We start from the raw sequence: 15,091 nt of genomic DNA, 5'->3' as shown, positions 1-15,091 counted from the left end.
CAATGTCAAAATGTTTCTTTTTTGATTAGTGACTTAGAAATAGTGAAAGTTGTTTGTCCAAAAAGTTCCAGTTTGGTCACGGTACATTTTTGGCAGTAAATTGACGTTTTTTCTCAGTTGCTCTGATCAAACATTTTATTCCTCGTAATGATATTGTGTTTTTTCTTCAAAACCCTCAAAGGTTTTCTGGTACAACAAATTTTTAACTTTTGAATAAGGCTGCCAGCTTTGTCTCTAGGAACGTTTAGTATTTTGGAAATCTTCTTGTAGCCATAGACTTTCTAATGTAATAAAACAATTTGTTCTCTATAGCACAATGTATGTGTAATAGCACAAGCTAATTCAGTTAGCTTTATTTTAGAGTTTCCGAAGGCTTAACTGTGTTTTAACACAATTTTGTACCATACCATGCAAATAAGTGAATAAGCAGCATTGAATGGGGGTTGAATAATTATGACATAGCTGTATTACCAAAAAAACCTAAAAAAAACTCATCACTTTTAATTTGTCACTAAACGGTTATATGTTTTTTTTTTCACTCTGTATCTTTAGAAAAGCTTACATTTGTAAATTATTACAGTCTCCAGGGGAGTTGAATAATTTTCATGGCAACTGAAAATGAAAATAGTTTTTACGTGTAGTTAACAGGGCCGTGGAGGAGTTTGTGGGTCAGGTTTGGATACGATCCTCGAAAAACAGCTGAAGCAAAAATCTACCAGGTTCTAGACTTCAGGATCCGCTACGGAATGAAACATGGTGAGCAATCAACCAAAACACATTTCATAACAGTCCTAAATATGATGTATTCCTCGACATAAACATGCCAAGACTGCTGTACAAAACTGTCCAAAAGAGTGCAGAATCTTTTTTTGACCCCAGATGTGAGTACAAATGACAATACACACATGATTTCTGTATTTTTCTGTCTCTGTAGGATTTGGTGTCAATGACATGCCAGTGAAATCCAAGAGAAGCGCTTATCATTACAGTCGCCCAACCACTATCAACAGGGCAGGTACAAAAACAAAGATACAAATGTTCTGGCACACAGTGTCCCCTTAAGGTGTTCATTATATAACAGAAAGCGTTTATTTAAAAAAGAAATCCTTCGTATTATAAATATCTTTACAGTCATATTTGATCAATTTAATGCATCCTTTCTGAATAAAAGTGTTCTTTTTTTTTTCTTTTTTTAAGAATGTACTGACTGACCCCATTTTTTTAAACGGTAGTATTTAAAACTTTTTAACTGTAAATGATCAAAGCTTAATGGTAGTGTATGGTTGTTTCATTCACTTCTTTAGTTCCTCAACCTGCGAGCGTAACTGACATCACCCAGGAGAGTTCTTCATCTTCAGGACCCAAACCTGCTACTGCCAAGTACTTACTAAAGGTATTTTCAGTCATTTAATTTTTAATTTAAGTGTTATCACAGTGAATTTTGCCTTGATCAGCAGCTAAAGTCGAGTAAGCGCTTTAAACTAGCTTTGTGGAACTTTCTCTCAAGGACTCAGTCTACATGTTCAAGGAGGGAATGCTCCCTCCATACCGGCAGATGTTCTACCAGCTGTGTGATCTGGATGTAGAAAAGTAAGAACTTTCAACACAATCTCATTGCAATTCATAAGTATTTTACGTTCTGGTTAATTTGTGGCTAATTTATATTAATTTGTACAATCTCATTTGGAAGTATGTTTTCGTATGATCTGCTAACGCCCCAGAGATGGGTGTGTTTAGGGACCTTCATGCATGTTTCTAATAATCATACATTTTTGTACTATTCACATCATGCGAATTTATATCAAATTGTTAGTAAACTAAACCAATTAAAACTTTTGTCTATTTAATAGGGCTGTAATCTCCCAGTCGATTGTTGGTCGATACATTCTGGCTCGACCAAAATTCTGATTGGTCGATTTTTTGCCGCGTTCATTTCATTAGTTTTGCCGCGTTCATTTCATTAGTTTTGCCGCGTTCATTTCATCAGTTTTGCCGCGTTCCATTTCATCAGGTGGAAAGCACTAATTGCTAAAGGGGGTGTTTTCAGAGCACCCCTGTTTCACAGGTAACAGTCTGTCTTCAGAACACCCCCCTTGGTTTCACTTCTTTTGGATTAGCCCAACCCACCAGAGAAGAGAGACAGATTGAAGAAAGTAGGCTACTAGAAGGTTTGCTGAATATTATTTATTTAATTGTGAGAGCGTTTAATTCATAGTCAGTCCTCTTCTACCATGTCAACAAAGACATCGGCAGTTTTGCAGCATTTTTTTTTATTAGAAAACGGGAAAAAATGATTGGAGCGCAATGCTCTGTTCCCACTGTTTGTATTAGTTTTGAGCCTATGCTTTATTTTTCAGTTATGCACTTTATTTCGTTTTTGCTCTTGATCTGGTTTGTTTAATAAATATATTTTTTTTATTAAAATGGACGTGCCTTTTGTGTTTAAGAGTAAAAGCTTTAAGTTAATAGTCTATCGTGTCTCAGCCGCGAAGCTAAGCTCCTGTGTTCAGCCGCGCTCTGTGCGTGTCTGTCAGTTATTATAATACATTTGACAAAAACAATTGTCTAAATTATGTTGCATATTCCTCAATAGTTCTTGTGATGATATCACTAGTTGACAACATAGTACTATTTTCGAAAATCATAGGCTATGATATTGTGCAGGTGCGCGTGATGCAACGCTGTCAGAGCCGACAGACCCGTGTGTCAGACTCATTTCAGTGCAAAATAATTAGGTACAAAACAATTTAATATACTCCAAATAGCCTAATATTTTTTTTATGTTTATTTATAATTCATTTAGGCGGACAACAAGGCTACCAAGTACTGCGCACAGTGTGCAGCATAATTAATAAAAAAAAAAAAATTCCTAACGTCATTTTTAGTCGAAAATTTCAGGACTTCAGTCGACCAAGATTTTCTTTGGTTGATTACAGCCCTACTATTTAAATAAAATACATTTTAATGTACTAATAAAAAAAACATTTCTTGCCAACATTTGAACTCTGCTAAGGGAAAGACACCGGCTCGCCGACAGGGGAGCCTTACCTTGAAAGAATACACATTAGTCACATTAGTGTGTTAGGCCTGACGTCGGACACTTTGCCACGTTCGACTGCCGAGGGTGGTGGAGGAACTCAACAGTGTTCGCCAGTTTGGGGAACTCACATGAGAAGCAAAAATAAGCGCACATATCCGGTCAATAGGAGGGGAATTGCGCAGCAAGCGAGACACAGTGTGGTTACCCGGCGTTCACTTCTGGTAGAGTGAGCTCTCAACCCGAGGGAGCTGGTCTGAGGTCCTGAAGCTCTGCTTTTGGTCCAGGTACAGGCGCAAAGCATGGACAGGACAGAACAAAGCTAGGGCTGGGTCTACCACTGCCTGTGGTAGATCACCTAAGTCCTCCGCGTCCCGTCTAGAGACCATACATGGATATTCCAGAGGTCTGGACGCGGGTGCCATAAGGTGCCCCGTCTCTAAGAAATCATGACATCATGGTGTCGTGAAAAGCACGAGTTCTAGGAACCAGGTCCGGTTGGGCCAAAAAGGGGCAACTAGCAAGACTTGACTGCAAGTAGGCTCACTGAGGGAAACCATACTTCCATAGGTCCCGGGGCCAGCTGTGTACCAGTGCGTCCATCCCGAGGGTCACAGGAGTTAAACAACTGTCAGGGTCCGACCACGGGCTGAAGGTTTGGCAACAGGCCGGGGTGATTGTTACCCAGTACATTTCGCATTGCAATGCCCATCTCTGGACTCTGCCATGAAGCCAGTCCTGAAGCGGTCTCATGTGAAGCAATCCAAGTGGCGTGACTGCGGCTGGAGATGCCATATGTCCCAGGTGCCTCTGAAATATTTTTTGTGGGGCCGCTGTCCTGCTCTTGAGTGAATTCAAGGAGTTTGACACTGAGCGAACACGTTCCTCTGTGAGGCTTGCTGTTAGGTTGACCAAGTCCAACGAAAAGTCCAAGTCCTGAGAAAAATTATCCTCTGCACAGGAGAGTTTGCTCTTTTTCCACTTGAACTAAAGCCCAAACTGGCTGAGGTGACTGAGTACCATGTCACTGTGTTCGCACAACTGCTCTAGTGACTGGGCCAGTATGAGCCAGTCGTCGAGATAGTTGAGGATGCGAACGCTGGGTTCTCTCATGGAAACAAGGGCTGCCTCCGCGACCTTCGTGAAGACACGAGGCAACAGGGACAGCCCGAAGGGGAGGACTTTGTACTGGTATGCCAGCCCCTCGATTACAAAGCGCAGGAACGGTCTGCATTCCTGCGAGAACCTATGTGTCCTTCAGGCCGATCACTGCAAACCAGTCTCGGGGACGGATGCACTCAAATGCATTTCTGCATCAACATCTTGAATTGGAGCCTGTGAAGAGCCAGGTTGCCCTTCTGGATACCCTTGAAGTTGGGGGGACACCAACAACCCGTGCCAGGTAACGACCGCATCCAAAAACACACGGGTGGAATGACATCTTTAAGAAAGACGCAGTGTCACACCCATGTTTGCTCTTACAGGAAAAATGTAGCTCTCTTATAGTGCTGAAGCACACAAGGGAAATGGCCGCAGCACAGCTGGCAGGAAATATTGCAGCCTGCAGTGTGCACACACTCTTTTAAGCTGTATATACAGCTAATCTCATTGAACCACCGCTGCAGCGCCGTCACACCAACACTGGAACAGATGCCTCTTCCCGAAGAGTACTTGCAGACACTCGTAAAATTCACTGTCTCAGTGAATGGATATAGCAGGAACAGAAGTGCCGCAATGTGCATTGGCTCTTTTAGTCAGGCGAGATCCCAATTCATCAGTCGTTCTGATGTAACGTTGAATGTGACTGACTGAAGGGGAACATTGTTTTGGTTGTGCTCTGGCTCTGTGTGACTCCGGATGAATATGACCCTTCACAATAGTACTTTTAATGAACTGTTAAAGAGCTACATACTGAAACTAATCTGTTCAATAAAATACCTTATTCACCTGTTGAGTAATAAAAACAACAACGCCGCATTGCTTTTACAAAATTTCAAATCCCACAGTTCTCATCATCACTGAAAAACCAAGCCAATGTTGATACTTTTTTATTGCGAGCTCGAGCTTTTAGTCACGTTCTCTTTTTGCCAGGAGACTCTCCTCTGTATTTTTAAATGGGTGATTTCCCGGAGGTTGGAGATTTAGCTGCTCCATGTCAAGCTTTCACGCTCCTTGACAACTAACATATGCCACTTCCACAACATACATATACACGTCAAAGTAGCCGGAGCAACTTTTCTCTATTTAAGGATATGACGAGTGACATATGTATGCAATTTACGAACACAAAAAACATTCTGACAGGTCTTAAATATAAACACTTAAAATAGGTTTACCAAAGTTAATCAGGGTAAGACAAAAACATGTTTAGGAAGAAGACGTATTGACTTTTTAAAATATTGTTTATTGTGAACAAAAGAAAGTTGCATAGTGTACCTTTTAAATTACAACAAAAATGCACAACAAAATTACTAATACTTTCAAATTAAAACAGAAAATATAAAAAAATTCAAAATATTGATAAAAAAACATAATAGGAAATAGTCACTGATAGGAAATCACCACTTTGTAACATGGTTACATTTTCCTGTGAGATCAGGTTGGAACTTTGATGTCTTTCTTTTCAATCATTTATCCACTTACAAGACCCATCCCACTCCTCCTGACCTTTACAGCACTTTTCTTTTTCTTCTTTTAAGAATAAAGAATATCATCCATAGGAATGATGGAAAAGAGGAAGTGTGTGATGAGAGAGATGGCTGGTGTGTGCCCCACACGGCAGACGATCTTAGGAATATAATTTCTGGAATGATCCAGGAACACGTCCAACCGAACCGCCCAGGTAAGACACACACACACACACACACACACACACACACACACAAAATGCATTGTTAATTATTAAGTATATCAAAATAATATTTATTACATAAAAATGGCTTTATTTTTTATATTGTGTGATTTTATTGATGTAGCATCATCCACCCAAAAGCCTACAAGAACTAGACGCAAAACTGTTGACAGTGGAGAAGAGGAAGAGGAAGATGACGATGATGATGATGATGACGAATACAAGCCTTCTGATGCAAGTGACAACGAAATGGAAACTGAGATTGCGGATTACATGTAATTCCCATTAAGTTTCATGTCTGGCACTTATAAAGGATTGGATGTGTAAATGTAAAAAACAACTTTGTACACTGATAGAAATTAGTTTGTTTTTTTTCAAACCATTTTGGATAATAAATGGTTTTGTCAAATGAACTGATTGAGCAAATTTTTCAAAAAAGTATCTGACATACAATAAGAGAGAAGTTGTGACTAACTGAAAGTATCAAAAACAGTATCAAAATAGTCATACAAATGTTAGTTGTGTGTTTTGTATACTTCTATGCATAGTTTTTTTTTTTTTTTTTTTCTGATTACTTCCCAGCATTTATATATATATATATTCAAACCTTTGGGGTGAGTATTTTTTTTATACTTGTATTGCATTAAATTGATCAAAACTGACATTAAAGACTTTTACATGGTTACAATAGATTTCTATTTTAAAACAAATACTGTTCTTTTGAACATTCAAAAGAACATTCAAAGAATCCTAAAAAAATTCATCATGATTTCCACAAACATTAAGCAGCACAACCGTTTTCAACATTGATAATAATAAGAAATGTTTTTTGAGATGCAAATCAGCATAGTATAAGGATTTCATCAAGACTAAAGTAATGATGCTTCCAAAGCACAGGAATACATAACATTTATATAAACTTTTACATTGCAATAATATTTTACAATATTCCTGTTTGTAATTGTTTAGTAAATAAATGCAGCCTTCTTTAAAAAGACTGCTTTCAAAAACATTTTTAAAAAATCATAGCGACCATAAACTCTTTTTATTTAATTTTATTTGTGGCCAACACTTTAAGGTTTGTTTATACAGAAAGTGAATTTCAAAAATAAATCAACCGTGAGAAATGTTCAATAGAGAAAATAAAAGTGGCAACTAGCCCGTATTGTATTTGCCCATTTTGGCAGATGGTGAATTGATTTGTTTATTGCAAAAGTCTTTGTGCAATTATTCTGCAAGGGAAAATGTTTTAATCATTCATAAATATTTCTCTGAAATGGAAAAGAAAATGTGTTTCTGTCATTAAGATTACACAAAGCTCTAATGAACACACAAATGTTCCGTGAGAGTTTAACACAACTGGACACATGTTGTCCAGTTACTAGAAGGGACTGTGTACTTTTGGTAAGATATGGCTTTGGAACAGCTGGGAAGCGAGATATGATTTGGCCTGTTTATAAAAGCGGACAGAATTCCCTTCAGTGCCACACTTGCAGCCACTATCTGATGATGATGGTGATGCTGGGAGTTTTCATCTCTGTTGCCCTCATCCTGGGGACAGCAAATGCAGCTTCTGTAAGTTATGATATGAATTCAATTGAAGATTTGTATTTAATAGGATTATAGTCAATTTGGGGATTTAAAGAGTTCATATCCATATTTCAAAATATGAAAAACTTTGACTTTTTATACTACGCAGACATGAATTATTATATGCTTTGTATGAGAGTTGTGTATATGTTTAACTTATGCTTTGCACAGTTAGTGTAGTAGTTTAATAATGAAGTTATTGTGAAATATTATATTAAAGGCACAATATGTAAGAATTTTGGTTTAAAATATCCAAAAACCACTAGAACAATGTTATATATTTTGTTTACTTGTGTAGGCTACTTACATTATCCCAAATATTTTGAAGAATGTTTAAATCCAGAAAAATAAGTCATTTTAACCAGGACATGGACCATGTCTGTGCGTCACCTATCAATGACATCACACCCGCGTTACCCTCGATTTCCTGTTTTATTATGTAGAAACCATGGAAACACCAAAGACGCTTTAATATATTATGCGTTTTATTAGACAGGTGAGCAACTGTTTGGATACAATCATCAACAGAAAACGACTTATTTTTATATAGCTCAACACAGTTAGTCTTAATGTTTAAATATTGTTTTCTTGATTTACCGCGAGTACCATGTTTTACCATGCCTAATATTGATCTAGCTTACTGCAGTGTGAAACAAGTGTCTCATAGTAGCCACATAGCAGCAAATGCAGAGTAGCATTATAACATAACTTTCAACACACTCAATAATACTATGATAAAACAGTGCTGCGTTACCACACGCATGATTGGAAAAAGAGGAAGTGGTCGTCTGCGGCATAATAAAAGCTCCACTGGTCTCGAGCCGTGTGCAGCGCTTGTCCTTCTTTAGCAATCGTTCCAGCGGCCTCATACCGCTCCAGCAGCTTTTAGCCTCGTCCTGCTTCTTACTACAGTAACATTAATAATAAATCTTTAATACATTAGTTCGTCCATGAACGTGATTTCTGCCCGAGTCCCATCGGATTTTTTTCTTCCGGCTGTAGAGGTAAAGACAACAACTCCCATGATTCCGCGGAATCACGGCGTCATCAAGCTACGCCTTTTTTTAAATAAGCGATCTCTAGCGGCGAAAATTACACATTGTGCCTTTAATAAGGAAGAAATAAATAAGTCTTATTATGAATCTTTTAATTACAATTATATCTATTTTAACTTTAATAAGTAGCCCCTAAGGGGAAAGTAAAAACGTATACTTCTCCCAGAGAAAATCTGTATTTGCAATGCCGTTTCGCGAGAACAAAAATAAAAGGAATCTAAACCTGACACTGTGGCAGGAAGTGGCTAAAATGCTCAAAAATACTATACGCTGCAATTTCTAGCCAAATCTAATTGTGAACATGTTGCAGCTGGGATCTGTGTACACGGAGGGAGGGATGGTACAGGGAAAGAGTCGTAGTGTTGGACTCTTCCGCCATGTGGACGTGTTCAAGGGAATTCCTTTTGCTGCTCAACCTGGCAGATTGGCGAAGCCGGTTCCTCACCCAGGCTGGGATGGTGTGTATACCTGTCTGTCGATCAAGCTTGTCTAGACATTTTAAGGCACTGATTATTAGGCGTAGCTAGGGTCTAAAATAAGTGAGTGAGTGTATTAACAGTGTACTCTTGCTGACTCTACCTGCACAGGTGTCCTGAAAGCCACTGAGTACGCAAATAGGTGTATGCAGCTCAATATTCTCGGTAAAGAGGTCTTGGGCTCTGAGGACTGTCTCTACCTGAACATCTGGGTCCCTCACGGAAGTTCCGGTAAAAAACCTGTTCTAATTCACAAGACAAAAAAAGTATGTTAAAGGGATCGTTTACCAAAAAAAATTAATATCCTGTCATAATTTACTCACCTTCATGTCATTCCAAACTTGTATGACTTCCGTGAAACATTTTTGTCCATACAATGAAAGTCAATGGGGTCCAATGTTGTTTTGCAGTGTTTGATGGGAAACCTTTGACAGAATTTAAATTTTTGATGAACCAGCCCTTTGAGAATAATATTTTAACAAATATGTCTGGCTTGAAACCTCCTTTTTTACAGTGTCTACCAATTTGCCTGTTATGGTGTTCATCTATGGTGGTGGCTTCCTGATGGGTGGTGGGATGGGTGCAAACTTCTTGAACAACTACCTTTATGATGGACAGGAGATTGCAGACAGAGGAAATGTCATCGTGGTGACGTTCAACTACCGTGTCGGAGCCCTCGGATTCCTTAGCACCGGAGATGCTGACGCACCTGGTAAATTTCATTACAATATAAGTGATACAAATATGATACATCACGGTATAGCTCTTGTTGGCGGCCTATGCCCCAGGAGGGGTAGCAGGCATAAATGAATGAATGACGATATAGGGGAAAAATATGCCGGTCAAAGGCGACAAAATTTCTCGGGGGGAAGGCAATTGTTTTGTAAGTGCATGCAGACGGTTTTTGGATAGAACCTAAAAGCACTGATAGCCTATATAATTGTTTTTTATCTTAATTTTTTTTCCATCATGTAGTATGCAAAATTACAAAGCCCCTAAAAGGGCATGATGATAAAAAAAATGAGATGGGAGGAAATTATATGGTAATGCTCTTGCGTTCACTTGCAAAAAAATGTGCGTTCCCCATATAAACTTTGCGTTTGTTCGCAAAACTTTCGAGTTATTGCGAGTGAATTCAAAGTTTTTCGGGAGAACGCAAAAGTTTTGTGAGGGAATGCAAAGGTTGTGTGAGCAAACATATTTCTCGGCGGAAAGCAAAACTTTAGCAAGAGAACACAAAAGCATTGAAAAATATTTTTTCTTGTCATTTTTTTCATCGCCATTCCCCTTTAGGTGCTCCGTTCCTCTGCAAATCTTTTGCTTTCCCAAGGGAAACTTGCGTTCACTAGCAAAACTTATTTGCGAGCCAACGTAAATTTATTGGGGGAACGAATAATAAGTCAGTGCTTTTGCGTTCTCCTGAGAACTTTTGCATTCGCTCACAAAACCTTTTGAGCTCTTTGCGAGCGAACCAAAGTTTCACGGCAAAAAGCAAGCGTTTTTTACGAGGGAACGTAAACGTTTTTACGAGGGAACGCAAAGTTTCTCGGGGAAACGCAAAGTTTCTCGGGGAAACGCAAAGGTTTTGCGAGATAACGTAAAAGCATTGGCAAATAATTTTTCTTCATTACTAATTTTGCCCCATCACTATGACTTGTTGACTTGACTCCACTGTGTAGAGATTGTATATGTATGCATATGTATGGGTTGATTAATTGATTGTAGTATTTAAATGATGATCTGAGCATGTCCTGGTCGACAGGAAACTATGGCCTGTGGGATCAGCACGCCGCTATCGCTTGGGTACACAGGAACATCAAAGCTTTCGGTGGTAATCCTGCCAACATCACTCTCTTTGGCGAATCAGCAGGGGGAGCCAGCGTAAACTTCCAGGTGCTACATAAATAAAACAAAACAACATTCTGCTTACAGGCTTATGTATTACATTTTAATGAGTGGGTGAACATGTGCTGGTCTGGCTATGTTTGCTAGGACAAGGTCATTTTTGAAAATTTCTTCACAATAATGCAAACTGTTGAAGTAGCCCTCGGTATTTGAAGGGCTCATAATTTGGCTAAATAATGTTTTCGCTTTAAATCTAATGGCTACAGGTTTGTGTGAGGGCTTGGTTTATTATTGGTATGAAAACCATAAGAGGTCCTCGGTAATAAAGGTTGAAGGTTCTGAGGTCTGTTGTGTGTCTCATCCTGCACAGATTCTTTCCCCTAAAAACAAGGGCCTGGTCCGCAGAGCTATCTCACAGAGTGGTGTTGCTCTCTGTCCCTGGGCCGTCAACAGAAATCCACGACAATCTGCTGAGAAGGTGAGCATGATCTTCATGAATGTCCCACATTGCTGAATACTCATTATAAAACAGACCTAGTGCACTGTGTACAGTAGTAGCATTTGATATTCAGTGGTCCCAAAATCCTCAGGGGGTTTGTTTACTCTCATTCCCAACCATTTGCTTAACACTATACTGTACACTTGCAAGTGTTTATTAAGTGAAGTCACTTTTTCTGTTTCACATACAGACTGGCATTTCAATAATTAATGAATATATATCACAACAAAAATTTGTCTGTGCACTTTTAGATCGCAAAGAAGGTAGGATGTCCCACTGATAGCAAGATGGTGGCTTGTCTGAAGATGACAGATCCAAAGATTGTTACTCTTGCTGGGAATGTGGAACTAAGTACATCTGCTAGTGGTAAGAACATTCAGAGTGGCTGCTTGTGTTTTAGCCCTGTACATGCTTTCTATAGCAATAGTAGAACCAAAATTAAGTCATCCTTTACTCACTCTCGTGGCGTTCTAAACCTGCACGACTAGTCGTTCTTTTACTGGGAATACCAGTGAACAAGTCAGTGTATAAAAGTTATGCAGGTTTGCGCAGTCCAAAGGAAAATCTGGATAAAATCTGACCATCTTTTCCAGATCCCATTGTGCACAAACTGGATCTGTCCCCCGTCATCGATGGTGACTTCGTCCCCGGCGAGCCTGAAACCCTTTTCCAAAATGCTGCTGACATTGACTACATCGCTGGAGTCAATGACATGGACGGCCACCTCTTTGCTACCGTAGACGTTCCCTCTATCAACAATGCTCTGGTGTCCACCCCTGTGTAAGTGCGCTTCATCAAAGAGTCATCTGGAATCATTTTGAGAATTTTGAAAGACCCCATATAACCAGTTTTGTGCCTTTTGTTTATGTATGGTAGCTTTGAGGCCATCTACATGCGATTGTACTATTAAAAGTTAAAAGTTGGCAAAAGTAAGCTTTAGCAGACCCATACTGCAATTTTTTTGTGCCCCAATATATTTCAAACATATGCTTGATATCTGTAAAAAGTACAGCTTAAGGAATATATTTTTCAAATTCGAAAACAATCATTAAAACCATTCAAGTGGTAAAATTACTAAAATATAAAATGTACTTTAATGTGCGAGAAAAATATATTTCAAATCAAATATTAAAATACAATTCATGTTTTTTGGGAAAATTTATATATTTAGATAAAAAATTTTATATATATGAGGAAATGTAAGTAACTAAAGCGTGTGTTATGTAACCATATTTTGTATGTAAACATATTTTAGCCATCTATTTTTGGCTATTTTATTCTATATTTTGAAATAAATAAAAGATGCACTTCTGTTCAAAAAGTTTGGGGTCGGTAAGATGTCTTTGAAAGTAGTCTCTTCTGCTCCCCAAGGCAGTTTTTTTAATCAAAAATATAGCAAAACAGTAATATTGTAAAATATTAAAATTTAAAATAACAGTTTTATATTTTAATATATTTTAAAATGTAATTTATTCATATGTTGGTAAAGCTGAATATTGTCTTCAGTGTCACATGATCCTTCAGAAATCCTACAAATATGCTGATTTGTTGCTAAAGAAACAATTCATAATATAATCAATGTTGAAAACAGTTCAAAAAGGACAATATTTATATTTATTTATTAATATTAATCTTTTGTAACATTATAAATGTCTTTATTGACATATTTTATCCTTTTAATGCATCCTTCCTGATGCATTAAATGTATTTATTTTTTTAATCGTTCTGATTCCAAACTTTTAAACGGTAGTAGTGCATATGTTTTACTGTATGAGAAGAATATACACATTTAAAAATGACAATCTTTGTTTTCAGGAAAAACAGTGATGTAAGCTAAAGGGACAAACCGATGTGTCCTATGCAGAAAAACTGCACCTGTCTAGTTTCATGGGGCCTTTAATAATCCAAACAACGGCATAATAAAAAATAAAAAAAAACTGCTATTGATTTATAACAGGGCAGATGTCAGGGCTCTCTCGAATTCCCTGTCTGATGCGAGAGGACAAGACGCTGGTGCCGCAACTTATCAGGAGTACACGGTCAACTGGGGTAGTAACCCTAGTGATCAGGATATTAAGAAAACAATTGTGGAGATTGAGACGGACTACATCTTCCTGGTGCCAACCCAAACGGCCCTGTACCTCCACACTGACCATGCTAAGTAAGCTGACTTCCTCTTCTTATTTACTGACCTCTAACGTGTGAACTGAATAGTAGAAACATTAAAACAACCTTTTTTTGTCCATTAGATCTGCACGCACCTACTCCTACCTGTTCACCGAGCCCTCTCGCATGCCTATCTTTCCCCTCTGGATGGGTGCCGATCACGCTGAAGACCTGCAGTTTGTGTTCGGGAAGCCGTTCGAGACTCCTTTGGGCTACTTTCCTCGCCATCGTGACGTCTCCAAATACATGATTGCCTACTGGAGCAATTTTGCTCAAACTGGGTATATAAACATACAAATACTGACAATATTAAAATACTTCATGTTATTCCACTTTAATGTGTAGAGGCACCTATAATCAGTAAAATGTATATAGTACTATGGTACAAGGCTTATCAATAGTTGTGCAATTCCATTGGGTGCCAATATTTAAAATTGGATAATGGAAATACTATTCCCATTTCATTTGAATTTCCGTTATAGTTTTAGTCATTTTTACTGAGCATCTAAAGGGACATGGTGGTGGAAAATAACTAGATGAGAGGAAAAAAGTTAAAAACTTTTGCGTTCCCCGGAGAAACTTTGCGATCACTTGCAAAACATTTCTTCTGAAAGTCTCTGCATTCGCTCGCAAAGCTTTTGCGTTCTTTTACTAAACTTTTGTATTCTTTCGCTAATCTTTTGCGTTCCCTCACAAAACTTTTGTGTTCCCCCGAGAAAATTTGCAAAAGAACAAAGTTTCTTGGTGTAACGCAAAACATTTGTGAGAGAACGCAAAATCATTGAAAAATAATTGTTCCTACCGTCGCATATTTCTTAGGGGATCTGTACATTTTGTTGTGTTTTTGTCATTTGTACTAGTTAGTTTTCTTTTTTTTTAATGTCTGTATAGGTCAGGGGTGTCCAAACCTGCTCCTGGAGGTCCACTGTCGTGTAGAGTTTAGTTCCAACCCCAATTAAACACACCTGAACCAGCTAATCAAAAGCAGAATAAAAAACTTCCAGGCATGTGTATTGGGGCAATTTGGAGCTAAACTCTGCAGGACAGCGGCCCTCCAGGAGCAGATTTGGACACCCCTGGAATAGTTTTTATTAATATTTATTTCAGTTTTAGTTTGTTATTTCAATAGATCAAGTTAAACTAAATGAAATATTTTTATATATATTAACATTTGTAAGTAACAAAAATATTGTTTAATGGTTTATAGTTTTAGTTAAGTATAATAACCCTTGTGTCACTTGTGGTGCATAATGATAGCTAAAATGTCTCTTTGTCTGTCTCTGTCTCTTTTTTTCTCTCCCTCACAGTGACCCTAACAAAGGTGAGTCCAGTGTTCCTGTAGCCTGGCCCGAGTTCGCCGGCACTGGCCATAAGTACCTAGACATTCACAACAGTATGAACAAGAACAGTGTAAAGCAGATGTTGAGAATGCGCAAGGTTTACTACTGGACTACCGTCTTTGCCAGCTACCCTTCTGTCCAGAAGAGCTGAGCACTGCTAACCTGACTACTGACTCATTTAGCAGTTAATATCATGCTAAGATTCATGCAATAAACAAAATATATGATGATC

General features: G+C 38.3%; 2 protein-coding genes across 2 annotated transcripts in view; both read left to right on the top strand.

Annotated features, from left to right (window-relative positions):
• gtf3c5 (general transcription factor IIIC, polypeptide 5) overlaps positions 1 to 7,168 on the top strand; it is an 11,886-nt gene extending 4,718 nt beyond the window's left edge. Inside the window, exons 6-11 of the mRNA XM_079585326.1 lie at positions 642 to 756; positions 935 to 1,015; positions 1,305 to 1,393; positions 1,508 to 1,590; positions 5,737 to 5,879; positions 6,013 to 7,168. Coding sequence (XP_079441452.1) covers positions 642 to 756; positions 935 to 1,015; positions 1,305 to 1,393; positions 1,508 to 1,590; positions 5,737 to 5,879; positions 6,013 to 6,167 — 666 coding nt within the window. The 3' untranslated portion in view covers positions 6,168 to 7,168. The remainder of the gene's footprint in view (positions 1 to 641; positions 757 to 934; positions 1,016 to 1,304; positions 1,394 to 1,507; positions 1,591 to 5,736; positions 5,880 to 6,012) is intronic.
• LOC306984197 (bile salt-activated lipase-like) lies at positions 7,089 to 15,091 on the top strand. Its single transcript, XM_079585323.1, has 11 exons — positions 7,089 to 7,463; positions 8,844 to 8,991; positions 9,121 to 9,240; positions 9,524 to 9,721; positions 10,772 to 10,902; positions 11,225 to 11,332; positions 11,605 to 11,719; positions 11,947 to 12,133; positions 13,311 to 13,514; positions 13,603 to 13,800; positions 14,827 to 15,091. Exons 1-11 carry the CDS (start codon positions 7,212 to 7,214, stop codon positions 15,008 to 15,010), a joined length of 1,845 nt encoding a protein of 614 aa, XP_079441449.1. The 5' UTR covers positions 7,089 to 7,211; the 3' UTR covers positions 15,011 to 15,091.

This window comes from Phoxinus phoxinus, assembly GCF_949152265.1.
Source record: "Phoxinus phoxinus genome assembly, chromosome: 17".
NCBI lineage: Eukaryota > Metazoa > Chordata > Actinopteri > Cypriniformes > Leuciscidae > Phoxinus > Phoxinus phoxinus.
This window is presented reverse-complemented; position numbering and strand designations above follow the sequence as displayed.

Coding starts and splice junctions, on each gene's coding strand:
- LOC306984197 (XM_079585323.1), top strand. CDS start 7,212: ATGAACACACAAATGTTCCGTGAGAGTTTAACACAACTGGACACATGT. Junction 7,464..8,843: donor GGACAGCAAATGCAGCTTCT/GTAAGTTATGAT, acceptor AACATGTTGCAG/CTGGGATCTGTGTACACGGA. Junction 13,801..14,826: donor AGCAATTTTGCTCAAACTGG/GTATATAAACAT, acceptor TCTCCCTCACAG/TGACCCTAACAAAGGTGAGT.